At 38.7% G+C, this 20,445-nt stretch overlaps 1 protein-coding gene across 1 annotated transcript; it reads right to left on the bottom strand.

The window, feature by feature from the left end:
- Positions 1-10,228: 10,228 nt before the first annotated feature.
- On the bottom strand, positions 10,229-19,199 carry LOC110949537 (caspase activity and apoptosis inhibitor 1). The gene is made up of 6 exons (XM_022191655.2): positions 18,973-19,199; positions 16,577-16,768; positions 15,536-15,620; positions 15,380-15,437; positions 15,192-15,259; positions 10,229-15,046 (listed from the first exon to the last, which is right to left on the bottom strand). The coding sequence occupies exons 1-6, from the start codon at positions 19,075-19,077 to the stop codon at positions 14,616-14,618; spliced, it is 939 nt and encodes a 312-aa protein (XP_022047347.2). The 5' UTR covers positions 19,078-19,199; the 3' UTR covers positions 10,229-14,615.
- Positions 19,200-20,445: the final 1,246 nt, after the last annotated feature.

Raw genomic sequence — 20,445 nt, 5'->3', positions numbered from 1 at the left:
ATAATGTTGAAATCCTATGAACATAAAAATACACATTTATTTAAACTTTATTAAAATCTACTAAAAATAATTCTTTTACAGATATCTGTTAGTATTTTCAATATTTTCACAGTTCTTGATTATTACAGTGTAAACTTCAAATCCACATCTGACTACGGTCCATATTAACTCTCTGGTCGAGAATTTATCAAACAGTTTGGCACCATTACTTTACAGTATGTCATTTATTTAAAAAATGTTTTTGTTCTTGTTTTCTGGCGCTTTTGCTGTTAGATTTTTTTTTTTTTTTTTTTACAGTGTACCACAGGGAATTCAAGGAGGAAAGGTTTAGGTAAGAAAGTCAGTGACAAGTGTGATGATAAATTACCAAACTACGGACAACTATGTTACAAAAAATGTATTTTTGAAGCATTTTAATGATTAGAAAGATACTGTTCTACAACACATCCACCCATACATACAATAAGGTCACTGCTGCAAATATCCTGCTGTGAAACACAAAAATCTGCCTACAACAGAATACGAGAAAAAAATATTTTCACTCCGCTAAAAATTTCAGACTTTTACAGTACAATAATGTCCAGCTGTAATGAAGCTCAAGATTAACTGTGTAACAAATGATGTTAACTTAAGTATGACTCTGTGGGAGACAGATGTAAAAAAAAGTACACAAGTAATAAACGCATATACTTGTCTGATGCTGCAGGTATTTGTTAAACTCAGAGGAAATACTCCTAAACAACTGGAAGCAACTAATTCAACTTCAGCTTCTATTGATGTTTTGAAGTCTGTGTGTCGCCTCAATCTAAAGTCACAAATTTGATGCCGTTTGTGATGTGTATGGATGAATTACAATGCTGACGGCTGCTATACATGTCATTACAGTCATCAAATGGTGCTTTAACTTGCACTCGGACATCAGAGTTGCATTCACTGAAACTTCCACATTATAAACACTATCGTCACTGTGTTTGTCCAAATGTAAAGGACACTGTACACTACTGGCCTTTACATCTGTCACTAAAGGAGGGACTGGATGGATAAATAAATCATTGTTCTGAAGCTTGCTCTTACACAAAGACCAGCTTATTTGTCAAAAGTAGTACTACTAATTCCATTTAATACAACTGTATAATGTCCAGAGAATAATCATAATGTCTATTAGGTGATGTTTTCTCAACATAGGATTCAAAGTTTTTACAGAAATCCTGTGTTATTGTGGGAATTTGTCTGAGAATGTCGTAGTTGTACTTCAGAAAAAGAGTATTTTGAGTCTAATCCTTATTAGGGATTAAAATGTGGATATCTTGGCCTCTGCTACTTTAATTTTTACCAATTTTTGCAAATTAAGAGAAACGCAATGCTCAACTGCCCCTTTAAAGCACAAAGAATACTCCCAAAATCATTCCACTGTGGAATAAATTAGCACTAAAACAGAAAATGAAGCTCATAAGAAAAGCAAAATTGCCTTTTGTTCTCCTTTAAAGTCATGAGACCATTACTCAGCTACGTTTTTGCCTCATCCCGCCGGTCTCCCTTTTATTTGCAGGGTCTTGAAAAAGCAGCCGGGTGCTCCTCTTAAAACAGATCTTTAAGACTTTATTTCCTATCAGCTGCACACACTTTGCAAAGTGACGTCAAGGACAAAACCTTTAAGCCGGCAGGGGAAAAACAGAGAAGAAGAATTTCTGCCTGGAAATTATTCAAAGCACAGCCGCGTATGAAATATCCAAGTGCTCCCCGAGTAGAACTGGAGGTTCAGGTCCACTGAGCAGTTTCTTATCACAAAGACTTTTGGTAATTGACTCAGACATATCAAATAAACTTTGTACAAAACTCACAAGTAAGCAGGTATGACATTCTAATGGGCTTCTTCATTAAGTCTTGCGGCGGGGGGTAATGTGTTTGAAATTAATGTGACATTTTCAACTCCAAAGAGTTTCAGTCTACAGTTATTTCCCTGCATCTAATACTCTGCTACGGATGTAATTTATTCACAGTTGTGATCTAATACAAAGCTGTGTTTTCTAAGCTGCTGGAATCTGCCATCTAACACTGAACGGCGGAGATATGAGCGCTGGGAAAAGAGCAACAGCATGCCGGTGGGGCGTAAACAGGTACCTGATTCTGAGCCGAGGCTTTTTTTTTTTTTTTTTTTTTGCTGCAACAGGGTCAAATAGCCTTTTTTTTAAGACCACTATGTGAGGAATTATGAGACATTTCCAATTTGTCTGAGGATTTCCAACTATTTTCTGCATCAGCTGCAGACAAGAGTGCTTTCTGTGAGTCTGAATTTGGAAGAAAATAAAGCAGTCACAATTAAAGTATTTTACTGTACTTCTGAGCAGGTGTAGCTCAGTAAAAAAACAGCCACAGAAAAGCGCAAGTGAAAGGTTTAAGGCAGCACCACTGTGTCTGCGTTATTCTTGAGGAGTTGCTTATGCTGTCTGTCCGAGTGCGATACATGAAATTACAAAAAAAAAAAGCAATGAATACAGAGCACACTGTGGTACTGCAACTAGGGGAATCTGGCAAGAAAAAGCAAGCAAAAGACTTTGCAAAAGAAGATGAACGTCGTCTCCTTTCCTTTTCTGTGCAATATGAGGGGGTTAGTCTTCCCCAGTTGAGTTTTATCCAACACTCTGCGCTATTATCATCATTTCCCAGTAAGCAGAAGCTCCCCAGATACTCCCCAGAGAGCGGCATTGAGCTGTACTCGCGCCTTTTGCCATGTTACCATGGAAACCTTTCCATGGCATAGCCCATTACAGAAACAGACACTTACACATCACTTCGGAAAAGCTTTTGGGGGAAGATTTTCAGCCTCGCCGTTGGGGGAGAAAAAACACTGCAAATGCTCAAACTTTAAACCTGAATCCTGCATTATCTGTGGAAGGACTGATTGCTGTCCAGATCGTACACAGGAGTGAAAAAAGAAGGTATTTTTGGAAGCAGAAAATTCTCCCAGGCATCCAGAAAAAGTTAAAAACAATTACACTGTGCTCAGCTTTTAATACTGAGGCAGAATGCAGCACATAATAAAATGTACTACTGTAATTATCTCTAAACTGCTGACTCATTTCATCAAGCCTAAATTGAAAATAACAAAGAGCCCCCCAGCAGCCCCTTCGCCTCAGCATCTGTGTCCTCCATCACCAAAATGAGGACCTTGATGAGGTTAAGTGCAGCAGTAGCCCCGGACCGACTGTTTCACATATTCAGCTGTGGGGAGCCAATTTTCTGGAGGCCTGCTCGGTTTTGATTAAGTCACGTTTTATTATGCCGTCTCTGCACCCATGTAATGAGTCTGGTGTAAGGATGATAAAGCTTTGATGAAACATCCAAAATGGCCGTTATGACTTCTCGTGCTATCTAGAATAAATAAAGGGAGGCTTTGGTGGATGCTGAATCTAACTCTCTGTGGCAGGGTGGTGTTTGTTTACCTCCAGGGAGCAGAGGAAACTGGAGATACGGTGGCGCAAACACTAAAACCTGCTCCGGTACCGACGTGTCTTCGGCCACGGTCATCACTCATACCCACAACACTGATTGCTCTTTTATGACATATCATTACCTCTGTGACTAATGAGTCACCTGGGAATAGGTTGAGGTGAGGCTATCAATATCGAAGAGCGCCATAATGGGTGGACCTTTGCCGTGAACACAGTAGCGACTCGTGATGGATCTTTTGCTTTTAAGATGTTGATTTTTGAAGTGACTCATCACTTCCATATGACCTTTAATTGCACAAAGTGGGAGTCGATTCATCTTTGGAGCAAAAAAAAAAGAAAAAGAGGAAAATCTCCTCTGCTACTGATTAGTTTGGGTTGGACCAGATTAAACTGATTGGCAAAGGTTGATTAATGTTAGAATCACTTCAAACTCACCTTGATTAATTCCAGGGAAATCATTATTAGCACGCTGAACTATTTCGCCTCAGACAAACAAATTCACTAAACTCACATCTTCGACTCGACATTTTTGCTCACGAACATCGCGCGAACGGTTGCAATATCGTCAAATGAACTCACCGCTTCGAGCAGGATGTGCAGATCCAGAGAAGCTGGAGTCAGTCCAGAAGTTTTAGGTATCAAACGGCCACTTCTTCTTCCCCTCCCAGCGTCCGTCGCCCAGCCGGCCCAGTACCACCTGTTCCTGCAGAGGTAGAAGTGACATTTTAACATCTGTCCCCAAATCCCTGATTGAATCTGCGCTCGCTTTTAACGTTACAAAATATGATGACCTCACTTTCAAAGGCACGAGATAAGAGGCTCATTAATTAAGCAAACGAAATAGCCATCACAATGAAGGGCACACTGATTACACAGGAATAATTACACCCTCATCACAGCTTCCTGCCCTCCCTCTTCCATGTGTTCTTCCTTTTACTCCTTCACACTAACTGGGTAATTAAAGGTTGTTCCCTGAAAAGAATATTAAAAGTAATGTGCTTTCTGTTTTCCAAAGCGATGAGGTATCAACTCTTTGTCAACTCCAGGCTTTTCGCAAATCGGTTCACAATTAGTTAAATATCTTGCACATAAATATACAGTTCACAACAGAAATGAAAATGTCCCTGTTTCATCTCTTAAATGTCAAGCATAAATTCTTAATAACTGCATTATTTCAATGTTAAGCAGTAAGGTACTTTGTCTTATGTAAAACAGTAATAACCCAGACCCCACAGTACAAATTTAATGCAACAGAAGTCAGGATACCTCACAAAACTGAGTTTTAAATCTTTTTTTTTTTTTTTTAGGTACTTCATATGCCCAACTTTATTTTAAATAGCAAACTCAATCTTCCTCGACATAGAGGATGCTAAATTCATTTTTCCAGGTACTTGCTGGAGGGGTTTTGTTGCTCTATTTTTCCTCCTAAAAATACCCTGAAGGTGTTCTAATGGGTTGAAGTCAGACATACTTGGCCAGGTGGTAGCTTCCACTTTTTTCCTTCTTTAGGAACTCATGAATGATTTTTTGCTTTGGATGGTTCTCATGCCAGAATATATGCTTTCGCAAACTAGGAGTCTATGAATGTCATCTCCATCTCCATTCTTCACTGTCAGGAATATGCGTTCACTGTGGTAGTCCTTGCCATGTAAATACCAAACATGCTGTTTGTTGTTTGTTTCTTGTTCTCCTCCCACTAAATAATCTTCTCCCAATAAGCATCATGCCCTTTGGTTTAAATTTAACATTGCATTTTTGTACCATACTGCAAGCAAGAGTGTTTTGCTTGGACACCATCCATAGAGGTAGATGCTAAGCAGTGTCCTTCATACTGTCCGATTTCCATAAAAAATAAAAATAAAAACTGTGCCAAGTGTGAAACAGCTGTCCATCTCTTTATCATAGCTGGATTGTATGAGTACTGCACTATGTGTGGCTTAACTGCATCTCTGATTAGTGGCACTACGGTTCATTCTATACCTCATGATTACTGCTGCAACTGCTTTTCACTGATTTTGAGTTGGTCAGCATTCTAACTATAAACTTTTATTTCTTTGGCACTTCTTTTCAATGTGGAGCCATGATGCAGACATGAAAATACCCACATGCTGTAGACCCAAAATTGAGAAAGTTTTGGTGCTGACAGGTCATTTTATAACAATGATCGTACCAATTGGAAATCATAATCTGTTTTGTTTTACAGCCTGTGTTTTCAATATAGTCTTTCTAAAGATTGTGTTACTACTCATGAAAGGGAATAGTCTTATTGTCAAATATGTTATTACTGTGAAGAGACAACTTTAAATCATTTGAGGTGTGTTGTACCTGTTGTATCTTATGTAAAACTGTACACAATGTTTTAACTACTGCTTGTGTTTTGACCTTTCATGTATGGTTCCTGAACATGTTCTATGTTTGAAATGTATAGTATGGCAGTGCTGCATAATCTGACAAATGTTTGGCATACAAAAAAAATCATATTACAGCCAACAGAATACATGATTTGCCAACAATTACATTTTCCTCAGTGTTGCTCTCCATATCGAAATGACTGATAGCAAGTTGGTGTACTGTTTTGGCTTGTCTCGTCTCGTGTTTCTTCTATTTCTTCGACAATAACGTATAATCAGAGTCAGATTCAGAGCCAAAGATTTTACTTGCACAACAGCCGCCATTTCCCCGGCTTTCAAGAATGGGCTTTCTCTCCAGCACTTGCAGAGTAAAAGGACGATCGCTGTTGAACAACTTTGTAGTAATTTCTTTAGCCAGTGAAGAAAAGCAAGAAACCTCATTATCAAGCCATAGCTGGCTGTACTCCGTGCTTTCAATGCAGCGTTCACCCCAGTACAATGAATATTCAGATTCCAAGATGAGCAGCTGGAGGAAACAGTTATTTTTTTTTCGGAGTTCATTATAAATACCTTCTCCTGATTTTAGAGTAATAAAAGCTACGGAGAGCAACACTTTAAGATCACTTTGATTCAGTGCCGCCATTAAAACCGTTTCTTCTGATTGTTTTCGCATCAAAATGCTATTTAAGCAGCAAAAGTGCTGTTTCTGTCTAACCCCTCACAATCAGAGCAAGGGATAAGCAATCAGTTTGGGGAAGCGTAAAGCAGACACTGGCTGCTTAATTGGCTGTCAAGAAGTGGAACTGAAATAGCACTCCATTCACATGATGAGACGAGGAAGAAGAAGAGGAGAGTATGGATGTTGGAACTTGAAGGGGTGTCGTGGGGTAAAGCTTTTGTGTGTCTCAGTTTGTTGGTTCTATGACTCATGCTTATTGTATAATAGCTCGAGCAACTTGCACAACAACATCATACGTCTGACTTATCACTGTCTATAACTTCAGTGTTTGTAGGAAGCTGAAGGTGGTCGAGTTCCACATAAGGATCAGAGAAGCTGCTCGTCATTACGTCTATCACTCAAAAGTGCTAAATGACACTTGCCCTCCTTGTTATTTTCATCGTATACAAAAGAAGGCGGCCAGTGTCCCCAACATAAACACAAATATCCTGTCTGTAAAATGATAAATCAGGAGAATTAGTTCCAATCTAGTATCTACGCTGTGGCTGCACCCTGGAGAACCATACCCTGCCATGTAGTTAAAACACACCACCAGGCAATTAAACTAAAGCAAAGAACGTGACGGAAACCCTGATGGAGAGACAGACAGAAACTCACCAAGCAATATACTCCTCTCTTGACATTCCCTTTGACAATTACCCTATGTAATACAATTGCTTGCCATCTGGTGGCGGGAAGCAATTTGACAGTTTTATCACAACGTTGACAAAAGTAATTTACTCGGCTCGGTCCTTTTGTGCTTCTGCGGGAAATAAATCATCCAAATAAAAATAAATAAATGGCACCCCGCCGGGATTTGACAGTTCGGTGTCTTCCAACCAATACAAAAATGGTATAGTCTTCACCGAGCGTCATAAAACAGCACGAGTTACCAGGGCTGTGAGTCGTGATCCATCATCTATCTAGGGGACACTTTGGCGGTCCATTGCTGTTCATAGGACAGCTGGGACTATAACCGTGCAGCTGTTTAAAGCTCAGCATCACAGAAAGGGTGACTGGTTTAAAAGAAGCTGGATATAGAATGCATTTTGTTTATTTTTTCACATTTCTGGGCCTTTAAAGACCTTTAAATTCTGTGCCACAAACAGAGGTTACAGGTTAGAACTACAGATGGCATATAAAAGACTGACGTAGCCACCATGAAGACAGGCATTGGTTTTGAAGCTTCGAGTTTACAATTTGGCCATCACCATGTTGTTCTTTTAAAACTGGGCACTGAATTCAAGGGCACACCAGCACAGTAGCAAACTGTCAATAACCTGCCCTAAAACACACCTTTCCATGTAATCTTTCTTCTTCTAAATGAGACCATAATTAACAAAATCACCACCATTCTATGTTGAATAAGTCCTGAAACTAGCATTTGAGATCATAAAGTCATTTAGAAAATGAGTCTCAAGGACTTCTATAAAATTGAATTCCAAACTACTGCTACTTCTACTGATTCCAAACATGGTGGTTTAAGGCATTTTTGTAATGGCTGTTGTCATCTTGCTATTTTTAAAGGGGAGGTGTGAATCTGACTGAGAATTTGAGGACATGCTAATAGAGCAGCAACCTGTCAATAACCTGTGCTGAAACATACCATTCTTTATGATCTATGTTCCTCTAAATAAGACCATAATTTACAAAATCAACACCATTTTCTGTTGACCAAGTCTTGAAACTAGCATTTGAGACCATAAACTCATTTGGAAAATGTTCATTGGCGTAGCAAACCCAGTAGGAAGCTAGATCATTTCCTCATAGATTTCTATACAAACAAACAACCGGAGGAGTCTCCCTCTACTGGTCATTCAAAAAATGCAGGCTTAAGGCACTTCTGGAATGGCTTCACAAGCCTACAACCATCTTATATACAGTCTAGGTTTTTAAAAACTACTGTGTTTTTCAGCTCAGAAAGACTGTATTTACATAAGATCAGGATACCCAAAGATGTGATAATGCAGAAAATGAAAAATTTGCACACATCTGCAACAATGTTTGCCTACTTCCATGCTCAGATACTTTTAAAAAAATTGCCTCCCATGGTACACTACTGAAATTTAAATCACTTTTATCACCGATTTATGCACAGCTTCAACAAACATGCGAGAAATATTATACACAAGACATTAATAGCAAGCTATAATAAATAAATTGTGGAATTTTTAGTTGTTTTTATATTCGCTTGGCAAAAACATATATTTAGATCCTTTCATCAAATTTAAATGGTTGCTAAGAAAATTATAACTCCAGTCCTTTGGGATTTATTGACAAAGAATTGGGGTAACAAAGAATTCTCAAACTTATGTGTATTTTATTTGGCATAATTGAGCTTTTTTAGAGTTATTGTGCCAAAATGAGCTTTGTAGTGTTTTGTTATTGATATAAAAATAAATATATTCTGATGCTCACATAATTTTCTGTGGATAATTCTCCAAGGAGTGCTGAATCTTTCTGTGGCATCACACATTTAGGGATGCAAACTGCATACTCAACGTCATCATTCTTGTCGACTGATTGAAGACCAGCTATAGATTACATGAACAGTTAAAAGCCACATGATAATACAGATTTACTAAACCTGCTCTATTAGTTGTAAAATATATTCACTGGAGGCCATTAACCACAGTATGTCTGTGAGAAAGCACGGATGCCCTGAGGATCGAGCTTGTTGATCGCGTTGCAGTTGCCGGCGCAGTGGGAGCCGGCTTTGATGTAATATTGTGGTATTTCATTTGATTATGCTGATTTGATTGTACGAGGTCATCCATCCTGCCTGATGTCTCTCGATATCCTTCAAAAGCATTTTGCTTTATTGGCTTGCTGGTCTACCCAGCAGAATTTCAATGGTTGTTTGATGGTATTAATGCACCATTTGAATGCAGACCCTGAAGTTGGGGGGGGGGAGCCCATGTGGAGAGAGCATGCATGGAATCTGAAAGTCAGATGTCAGGAGTCAGTGGAGAGGAGGAATTTTCTCCAAATGCAGATGCTACACTGGAGTGGAATATCAAATGTTCGAATCTCTTTCAGGGATTTTGGAGTGTGACAAAAAAGAAAGAAAGAAAAAAAAAAAAAGCTCTTCTCTTCTCAAATGGCACCAAACATACAATAACCCACTTCTTTTTTTTTCCCCTCAAAAAAAAAAAAAAAAAAAAAAAGAGGCTCTGCCAAGCTCATACCTCTTTGAGGAAAAGCAGAGTATTTATGTGCACAAATGAAGTGAATAGTGAACAGATGTGCAGGACACCTGTGATCAAACAACTTCTTTTCCATTCAATGACAGGATTCGAAAGGGAACAGAAGGAGGCATTATTCCAGGACCAACATGGATACAGAGAGAAAGCCACTATTCTGATGAACTACAGTTTAGAAATGAACAGACTCAAAAAAGGTCAGTTTAAAATTATATCTACATTTAAAATGAATCGGTTATGTTTCCATGCAAGACAGCAAGTGCAGAATTAGACATGCAATCAAAACAAAGCATGTTTAATGTTAAACATCTCCGCTACTCTGAAAGGGAAAAAAAACTGTTTTGTTTGCAACTTGAGGAAAATGAAATGTGTCCGATGAGTCATTGCTTGAGGAAATCAATTCATTTAGTCATAGAGAGGTGCTAAGTTATTTATTGCCCGTCAGCATGAGCTGTTAGTTCAATTTAATTTCTAGCTGCAGCAAAGAAGAGAGATGCTACAGAGGAAATTTGAAGAGAATTATTTTATTAATGCAAACAGGACGCGTTCCTAAAGAAAATGACATTAGCATTTTTTCAAACCTTCCCGGCCCTTCCTGTTTTGTTTTCTGTGGTGCCATAGTAGCATCTAAGTTATACCACAATAAATTTGTCCTTCTACTGTAAAATTCCAAACAATTCCAGACAATAATAAGGAAGAGCCATACAGAGAGCACAATAAAATCAGAGTTCAGTAATCCACGGATGCTACAAACAGCAAAACATAGAAGAACGAAACCTCAAGTAAGCAACTGTAAATATCCAGCCACAAACAGCAGAGATGTGCACCAAAGGAAACATAATTGAGGGATGTGATAGACCTGTTTTTAGACTTCGCAAACAGCAGAGTGAATGTTTCCCACCGAGTAATGCCCCCTGCACACAAGGAAACAAAATTGTTGGATTAATGAAAATCCCCAAAACAGCTTTTCAACTGAATCGTACCACAAATTCAGTAGAAAAGATGAGCACCATTCTGTAATTCAACCTATAAACATATAAAACGTTACCATTAAGTACAGTAGACATGTTACATTCACTCTCGAATTAGTGTCTTACCTCAGTATTTTAATATTATGCTACTTTGCACTCACATTTCAAGGTGAATTATTGCTCCATGCTGGAGTAGATGTCCATGTAGAGAAAACACCTGTTTGGATGGAATCATTGCCATGCAGGGAGTTTACAAATTATACCACTATAGAATATGAAGTACTACTAATTAAACTATTAAAAATCATAATAAGTAGTTAGCATTTGCTCTAGATCAACCAGCCACAACATTAATGGTCCCATATTATGCCTGAATGAGCAAATTAATCAAAGTCTCACATATTCCCACAATGAATCTTAGACTTTACAGCTCAACACACTTCAAAGATGGCTGATATTATCACAAATGTACATCTCTTGTTTTAAGTTCTGAATATCCTCTAGCTTTAAATGTAGCTAATCTGCTGCTGTCTACAAACCATTCAGGAAGAAGACTCTCTCTGCATCAAAACAGTACAGCCAAACAGATGTGAATATGCAAATTCGAGACCAGGACCACCTTCTGCTTTTAACTCTCTCACTGCAAGATCATTTTACTTTGAAATATTGCCAAAATCACAGCTCAGAGGTGGTTTTTGACTCGTGTTTGTTGAGTTTATCAGACGACGTTGCAATTGTCTGACAAACTGGCTCTGAAGTGACTGCTGGTTCACTCTGGTTCATTCAATATTTAATGCTCATTTTGTCGTCTGACAACAGAAATAGAAAAATACAGAAATGCAAACAGCTTTACAGATAATTCTGCTGTAATAAAATGCAGTTCATGCGAGCACAGAGAGCAGGAGAGAAGTAAACAGATGCAAACAGCAGCTGAGATTAGGTTTAACTACAACACAGCACTATAACACTAATACGTTGATTCCTTGTTTACTGGTTTAAATTGCTCTTAAAGTCTCAATCAAGCAGTAACACAAAGGATTTTCTGATTGTTGTAGTGACATCTTCAATGGTAACAGTCATCCACCTTGTGTTCAGTTCATCAGATGCTGTGAGTGCATCAAGACTTTTGTGTTCACTCTTGCTAAACATTTGGTGAACTTTGTTCATGGTGGAGACATCTCCTAGCTAGCAGAAGCAGCCCTAGATTGCAAATAACCCTGGTGGACTGTGAGGTAGCTGCTCATTCTGAATTGCTCACTTGAAAGCAGTGAGAGCCAGGATGTTGCTCAATTTTAGCTTGACGATTATTGGTTCTTCTTCAGCTGATATGCAGCATTCGGTAAAAGTCTTACTGGCTTGTAAAGTTGAGAGTCTATCTAGTTATTGGGGGGTTTAAAGAATCTTTACAGATTTTAGTTGACACATCCAACGACAAAACACATTCAACTTGCCATTTTCACCATACGAGACCACACAGAGACACTACAGTTGACAATTCCATTAAAATTGCATCCAACACCTCTAAGTAAAATTATGAAAGCAGGAAAAAAAAAATTCTCAGTCAAGTATTTTTGCACCTAAATTATCCTTTTTTTAAAAAAAAATTCCTTAAAGCATCAAAGAACTTCTGTGGCTGCTGAGTTTCTCAACATCCATCCATCCATCCATCCTCTATACACCGCTTTATCCTCACTAGGGTTGCAGGGTGCTGGAGTCTATCCCAGCTGACTCGGGCGAAGGCAGTGGACACCCTGGACAGGTCACCAGTCTGTCACAGGGCTACATATACAGACAAACAATCACGCTCACATTCACATCTATGGGCAATTTAGAGTAACCAGTTAACCTCAGCATGTTTTTGGACTGTGGGAGGAAGCCGGAGTGCCCGGAGAAAACCCACTCATGCACAGGAAGAACATGCAGACTCCATGCAGAAGATCCCAGGTTGGGATTTGAACTGGGATCTTCTTGCTGCAAGGCAAAAGTGCTAACCACTAGACCACTGTGCAGCCCCTAGTTTCTCAACATGACAGATGAAAACCAAGAGGACCAAATTATTCATACTCTCAGGACTGTGGATGTGTGTATACATTTTAACCGCAATCCATTCAGGAACCAAAGAGGACTCAAAGATGGAGCAAAACTGACATTCCTCTTTCTGGAGTTGCTCAACTTCCCTCATCAAAGCAGAACATTTCTATTGTGGATTGATATTTCATTCATATCACATTCAGAGCACTTTAAATTGATGCTTTTTTTTGTATTTATAGCAAGTCTGGAGCATTTTGCTTCTGCATGTTTTGGCTACTGCAACATGCCTGAACTCCCTAAATGCGGGGCACAAAAATAGACAACAATGGTACAATCACTTTAGAGTGAAAGGTTTTTCAGTACAGTTGAAAACTGAAAGCACACCAAGCCTTTAAATGCCTGCATACAACTTGCTACTGCAGAGTATTCAGCATACAATGAACATCCAATTCATGACAGGGATTACATTGTCTTCACTGTTTCTTCCAAGCAGAGAGCCCAGAATCTCTTGCAGCATTGCTTCGTAGTAAAAGTTGCAAAGTTAAGAGGATAAACTGCGCTAAAAATAATTTGAGTTCTGAGGGACAATGGTGTTTTTAACTCTCTAATGAGCATCGCTAACCAGAGGCTTGGTCAAAACACTTAAGAAAATGACAGGCGCAGCTATTAAACAGATGAACCGATGGGCGCGACAACATTTAGCGCGACCTTGTTTTTGACTTTGATAATAGCACCATTCACGGAGGCATCATACCTGCATGTTTTAACGTGGTTCGTCGGGTTCATTTGAATTTGAAAAAAGTACCTCCTTCCACAAAAACAGTATCATCTCACCTCCATCAATCCATTTTCCAGCCTACTCATTTCGAGGTCTGCTTAAAAAGCCATTTATTCGCACATCCCAAATCATAATTGGCATTCTAATAGCAGTGAAATGACAGTGATAAATACTCACCAATCATTGACAACACAAGCACTTTAGAATCTTTGTATCCCTTTTTTTTTTGGATATCAAAGTGGACATTTTTCTCTTCATCTCATCAGCGCTGTTACCTGCACATAAATGCAGGAGAGAGCGACACGTCTAACCCTCCCCACCCTCACCTCCACCATGAAATAACCCTTTTAAATGCAAATACCCAGGAGGCAACTGGCTTCTTATCACACATTTCATTGTCTCCTTTGGGGTAGTTGGGTAGAAGAGCTGTTTTCTGCTCTGCATCTGCATGTAATTGCAACCGCACAGTTTATGCTGGAACAAAGCAGCTTTAGAATAAATTACAGTGAAAAAACACAGATATTAGATGAAAGGATGCTATTAATTCTCGCAGAAAGCAGAATGTGACTTAAACTGGCAAATTCCGCGGATCTCATCTGTAATTTATGGTTTTAAAGAGGTGCTACAAACCGAAGTGAACCAGATGTAGAGATGACAAGTCAAACAGGTGTTCGGCACAGAAAAACTTCAAGCGTCTACATGACAATACAGCACGGCGACCACCTGCTTTGGCTCGCAAATCTCGGTCTACATCCAATAAAACACATCTTTCTGAATGTCTAACATCCTCCAACAATGACTCAAGGAGAACTACATTATGAAGTGACACCACTGTTAAGAGAACCTGACTTTTCTGACCATAATGTGGCTAATAAATCTACTGCTTGCTCCCGGGCATATTAGACAGAGTAACACTGCCACCTAGTGAGCAAAGAGGGAAATGCATGGAGGTGCACAACCAGCTTACAGGTTTAATTTCACATAAAAATTAAATCCAATATGGAGCAAAAAAAACATTCCCCCCTCAACAACAAATCAGCTGTTGAGTCACATAATTCAACCACAAGTAACAGTTCTTCATTTTATACTAAAACATGCTAAAGATTTTTAGTTACACCACTTTTTTCTTTCCGTCACTCGCTTTCATCAGAGCCTTTATGGCCCTCGCCCTCATTTCCAGCTCCAGCAGCTCCAGTTGCTGAATCGACGGCTGACAAACTGCAGCAGTGGCGCTGGAAACGGCCTGAGCAGGTGAGTTCACGTCTGCAGGCTGTAGCGGCTGTTCTTTAGCGGCATCCTTGCTTGAAGAAAAGGCCAAAATCTCACTAACGCTCTTGTCAATGTCACTTTGAATGTCTTTCTTAGGCTCTGGATTTGCAGGGTTTGTGTTTGGGTCAGAGCTTTGCCCTCCAGTGTCTCCTGCTTTCACTGCCATGTCCACAGATTTAACATTTTGCTCTTCTTTGGGTCCTTCTATGTCACTGTCGTAAGTGTCTGCGTTGATGCTCAGGACGTCGCTTTCCTCTCCTGAGCCTCCACCTTCTGAAAAGAAATTACAGTCATTTTAAATGTAAAACGCTCCTTTAAAGCTTTTTTATTTCTGTCTTTTTAAGTCTTTCACTGAATGCCTGAGGACATTCAATCAAAGACTGAGGGATGTTCTTTGTGAGCATTACATATTAATTACCTTGCTTTGGGTCCTCGGTTTTTGCGGTTTCCTTGAGGCACGATGTAGAGTCTACATTACTGTCTTGCCTGAGAAAAAAAAAAAAAAAAAAGAGGACAAAAATGAAATGTATTCATATGAGAAAAGCTCAGCATCGCTGAAATCTACTTCTACTGTGCACTGAATAAGTTATTCAGCTGTTAACTCACTGGCTCTCCGACGTCTCCTCAGAGTTTTCGTTCCCATTTCCATTTGTCAGCTCTTCCCCTTGACACAATCAACAGCATGGAGTAAATGAAAATTTGTCTTTTTTTGGAATACTGCAACTTTGTAAGGACGCAACATTTGGCAAACTGAAGTCTTACCTGCTAAGATCTGAATGAGATTTTTCTCCGAGATCGTCTCCAGTTGCTCCCAGCAGAGAGTTTTGATTTCCTCTAAACTACAGTCCTGCGAATGATCATGTGTTTGAAGAGTGTTTTGGGTGGTGGGTCATTGGCATACCAAGCTAACAGCAGAAGCCTGTGGCCTTAGATCTCCATCTTGAGGAGAGTTGGCCATCGATCTGCATTTAACTCAGCTTCAGAGCAAATTTATTGCTCTATACTAAAATGTTAGCATCAGGAAAACACTACGTATGCAAAATAACAATAAGAGCACCAATGCTCAATCACACCTAAAGAAAAGATCTGTGGAAAAAGTAAACATTAGTTCAACTTTATTTACCTGCATGGAAATTAAAAATGATGCAAACTTTGAGTAAGTACCAGCAAACCATTTCAAGAAATTGGCAATACTGATTCCATATGGTTCCATTTTGATTTAACCAACAGTACTACAGCCATGGCCATAAGTTTGGACACAAGTACCATGACGCTTGTGAATCTTAGAAAATACCACAAAATTGTCACTTACAATAAATACCAGTCATAGCCATCAACCAAAATTAAATATATTTCATTTTGGTTGATGGCTATGACTGGTATTTATATTGTAAGTGACAATTTTGTGGTATTTTCTAAGATTCACAAGCGTCATGGTACTTGTGTCCAAACTTATGGCCATGGCTGTAGAATACAACCACAGTTATGACATCTTACAGTGTGTTATGTTTGAAGAAAGTATTTGCCAGTGCAGAAAATAAACTTCATAAAATCACAAAAAATGCTGTAAAACTACAGAGCAGCATTTCTTCAAGTCTGTGGCAGACAAATCATGTACAGACAAGCATGACTCAATCACCAGTTTATGGTAAATCTCTGCCTCTAAATCGAAAAATGACATTTGATTATTTGTTGTTGCATCAATACAAGTATTTGAGGCAAGTACACTCTGTCATATTCTAGTCATAATAACATGATGGGTTTTGAACATAAAACACTGAAGTGCTCGTGTTCACAAATCACCTTGAGTTCATCAGGCAGCATCTTCCTCAGCTTCTTCTCCCCCAACACATGGAAACACTGCTGCAGCATCTCTGACTTGTCACTGACATACGCTGTGATGGGCTGGAAGGGCAGGCTGAGATCCAGTCCTCCTTCCTCTATGTCGCTGCCAATCCTGTCCAGCTCAGGGTCGGCCAGTTCATCCTTGGACTCCTTCAAGCGGAGAAACAAGCATGCATGTTCTATAACTACAGCTACACACACTGAATGTGCACTAAAATGTTTCTCAGTGATTAAAATAAAAATGATCTGAATAAGATGTTTTTATCTCTTCATGAATGCATTACTGCTTTAACCAAAAACAACAGATTTTACAGAACTCTGCTGCCGAGCTCTTCAGCAGAAACAATAGACGAGGTCAAATCAACTCTGTTTCACCTCTTCACACTGATTCCCAGTGTGTTTTAGGATAAACCTGAAGATTAGGCAGATTAGCTTTAAGGCGCTTCAAGTTCAGACACCAGAATGAACTCTGAGATCCTCAAGCAGAGGTCGTTTGTCTTTTCCAGAGGTCTGACTCAAAACTGAAGGGGAAAGACTTTGAAGTCAGGGCCTTCTTAAAACATGCTGTTATTGTTGAGCTTTTCCTGAATTTCTTGCAAAATGTTTTCACCATTTCCAACACTGTATACATTTTTTATACACCAAACTCTATAACCTGTTGGCTTTATTAATACCGTTTGTGATGCATGTTTTACAGAAGTGCTCTATAAGCAAAGATTGTGACAGATAGATAGATGCTGGGCTTTTAATGCACTTTTGCTAATTATGTTTTACTTCCAAGATTTTGATGTACACTACCAGTCAAAAGTTTCCATTCAAAGGTTTCTATTTTATTATTTTATATATTGTAGATTAATACTGAAGACGTCCAAACTATAAAAGAATACCTATGGATTTATGTTGTAAACAAAAAAAGTGCTAATGTTCAGTAATAATCTGCAATGTAGAAAATTATACAAATAAATACAAAGCACTGAATGAGAAGGCGTCCAAAACTTTTGACTGGTAGTGCATGATCATAATGTCTACCTTTAAATCTTTTTTTTAGAATTAATTCTCTCTCTTTCTTGAATTGCCTCGTGAACAAACTGTGCTACACAAATAAACTTCGTCTTAAGGAATGTATATGTATTGTATTTTTAAGTTTAGAAACTTCTGCTCAACAGCACAAAAACTACTGCTTACAAAATTACCTTCACATGAAATCAACATCTTTATAAAACAGTATAAAAAAATCATTAATACCATAATCTATGTGAGGGTAAAAATCATTCCTGTTTACTAGGCTGCATTAATTTACCATTATGGTGAGACTTATAAGTTGGCAAATCAGTGTATCTTCCAATTAATTTATTTTAGTTTTACAATAAGATAGTCATAGAATTTACTACCTATAATTTCGATACACTGTAACGACAACAACAGCAAAAGAAAACAAATTAATTGTGCCTGAGTGAAAAAATAAATTCAAACAACTTCAGCAACTATCCATCGCCCTTCAGTTACAAGAGACCAGGCCAGCAGGACTGAATGATGTGCAAAAAAATATCATACAGAAATTATTTTGACAGATATTGTGATGCACGTAACAATTGTCCTTTGCATGTAACAGCTGTCCTTTGTTTTTCCACTGAAACAAATCCTGAAATGAGGTGTGATTTTACACCTGCAGAATACGATTTAAAGGCTGGAACATCTGTGTAGCATCAGAAAAGCTTCATTTGCATTTGTAAGCACCTAAGAAGTGGATATTGCACTCATCATTTCGACAATATTGTAATAGTATAATATTAATTGTTCTGCCATGAGTGGGCAGTGTTAATGTGGTCTATTTCTTTTCTCTCTGGCAGTAACTAAGCAAATAACAGTTACAAAATCACACTCGAATGAACAGTACAGCTTTAACAGTAACATAAGGGTTCTGTAATGTGACTGCATCAAAAATGGATTAAAAAAAACACTACCTTAAAACTGTATCACAGCAAACATGTTGTATATTCACAGCGGCAACAGCACAGGTGGAATTAATACCACTAATGAAGATTGATGCACAGCTGCAGGTTCTCCACTAAGTGGAATGCAGCCTTCATTAACACACCTGTGATACTCCTGCTGTTAAAAACTGCTATGCGATGTTCCAGCAGCATAAATTAGCAAAATAAATAACAGCTGAGACGTTTTCAGTGCCATCATTCGCGTTACAATGTAGTTGTAATTGCACTTACTGTTCCCAAAATCGTCATTTGTAACGGCAGCCTTAATAAAGTTAAGCAAAACCATCGAAACCTTTTTCTTTTAAATTCAGAACTCGTGTATTAGTGTTTATTACCAAACTGCTAGCTTGAACATCTCACCTCTAAGTTGGATTCTGCACCTCTTCGTTTGCTGCTTTCGTGTCGTTCTTCAGACTGCGAGTGTTTCCTTTTCTTTTCGGAGCCGCTTGATTTCCTCTTGAGCATTTTACACCAATAAAGCTGCAAACAAAGCTGCTTTATTCCTAAAAACGCTTTAAGCTCCTCTCTAAAAGTTGAGTGTCGCGGGGAAAACACATCACCAGCAAGCGACTTCTTCTTCTTCTTCGTCTTCTTCTATCTGCTGTTATTGCCACCTGCTGGACTGGGGCTAAATCTTCTGATCTAAATCATACAACAGAAGTGCGTATTATCATATGCAGTGTAATTTAAATAACTAATGATTAATTGCATTGTTTTCTCTTACACAAACAAACAACAACTTTAGAAAGATTAGATTGAACATAAAGGCTCCAAAGTAGAATTTTAATGCAACAAAAGTGAATATATGTGACAAACTTAGAAAGCTTGTGAACATTCAAGCTAAATTCAGTTACCCTTGTAAAATGATAATGTGAACACCAGAACATGCTGAGCTCTGTCTGTATTCATGTCTCCATCATGGCTCCTCATGGGAAAGATTTGAACAGAGGAACTAAAAGAATCTGTGTGAGACTTCACAAGCATGGAAAAGGACATAGGAAGATATGTGAGCAACTAAAATCCCTTAAAGCACAGCTGCGGGAGTAATCTGGGGGTATAGAGGGAGCCATAGCACCACTAATCAGAGCTGCAGTGGTCGTCCTAATAAAAAGACTCCAAAGACAGTGAACTACTTGTACAATCAAGCTGTAAAAAACAGATTAATGGAAATCAGAGTTTCTGTGAAGCTCAGACAGTAAGAAGGATGTTGCATAACACTGTCATCTATGGATGGTGCCCAAGAAAACCATTCTTGCTTCTGTTTAGCTGTAATATAACTGCAAGATTAAACTTAATCTGAAGGATTTGGGGGGAAAAAAGGCTGACAAGATGAATCCTTTGGCTCAAATGGAGTTCATCATATTCAGTGTAAATCTGACCAAGACTATCACAGCAAATGCATAGCCCCAACAGTGAAGCACAGAGGCGGGAATGTCATGATATGGTGCTGCATGAGTGCAAAAAGTGTTGGAGAGGTGACGTTCATAGGTGAATATCTGTGGATGAAACCAAAATGTCGGCTGACAAGATAAGTCCCAGTCTGCAGAAACTTGAAGAAGAGGAATTTTCCTGCATGATAACATCCAAAACACAAAACCACAGAGGTTCTAAAGACTAAAAAAGCGGAAACTATCATCTGGCCAAGTATGTTGCCTGACTTAAAATCAACTTTAGGGTTTTAAAGAGAAGGTTAGAGCAACAGAACTTCGTCGGATATCAAAAATTAAGGTGGATAGATTTGAATCTCGTTAATATAATGTGTACTGACTTTGGTTGCTTTGATTTCTGACTGTGGGGCCAGTATTTTTAATATAGCCAATCTAAACTGTTAGT

Source organism: Acanthochromis polyacanthus, chromosome 23, assembly GCF_021347895.1.
Source record: "Acanthochromis polyacanthus isolate Apoly-LR-REF ecotype Palm Island chromosome 23, KAUST_Apoly_ChrSc, whole genome shotgun sequence".
NCBI classification, from domain to species: Eukaryota; Metazoa; Chordata; class Actinopteri; family Pomacentridae; genus Acanthochromis; species Acanthochromis polyacanthus.
Note: the sequence above shows the minus strand (reverse complement) of the source record. Positions and strands in the feature narration are given on the sequence as shown.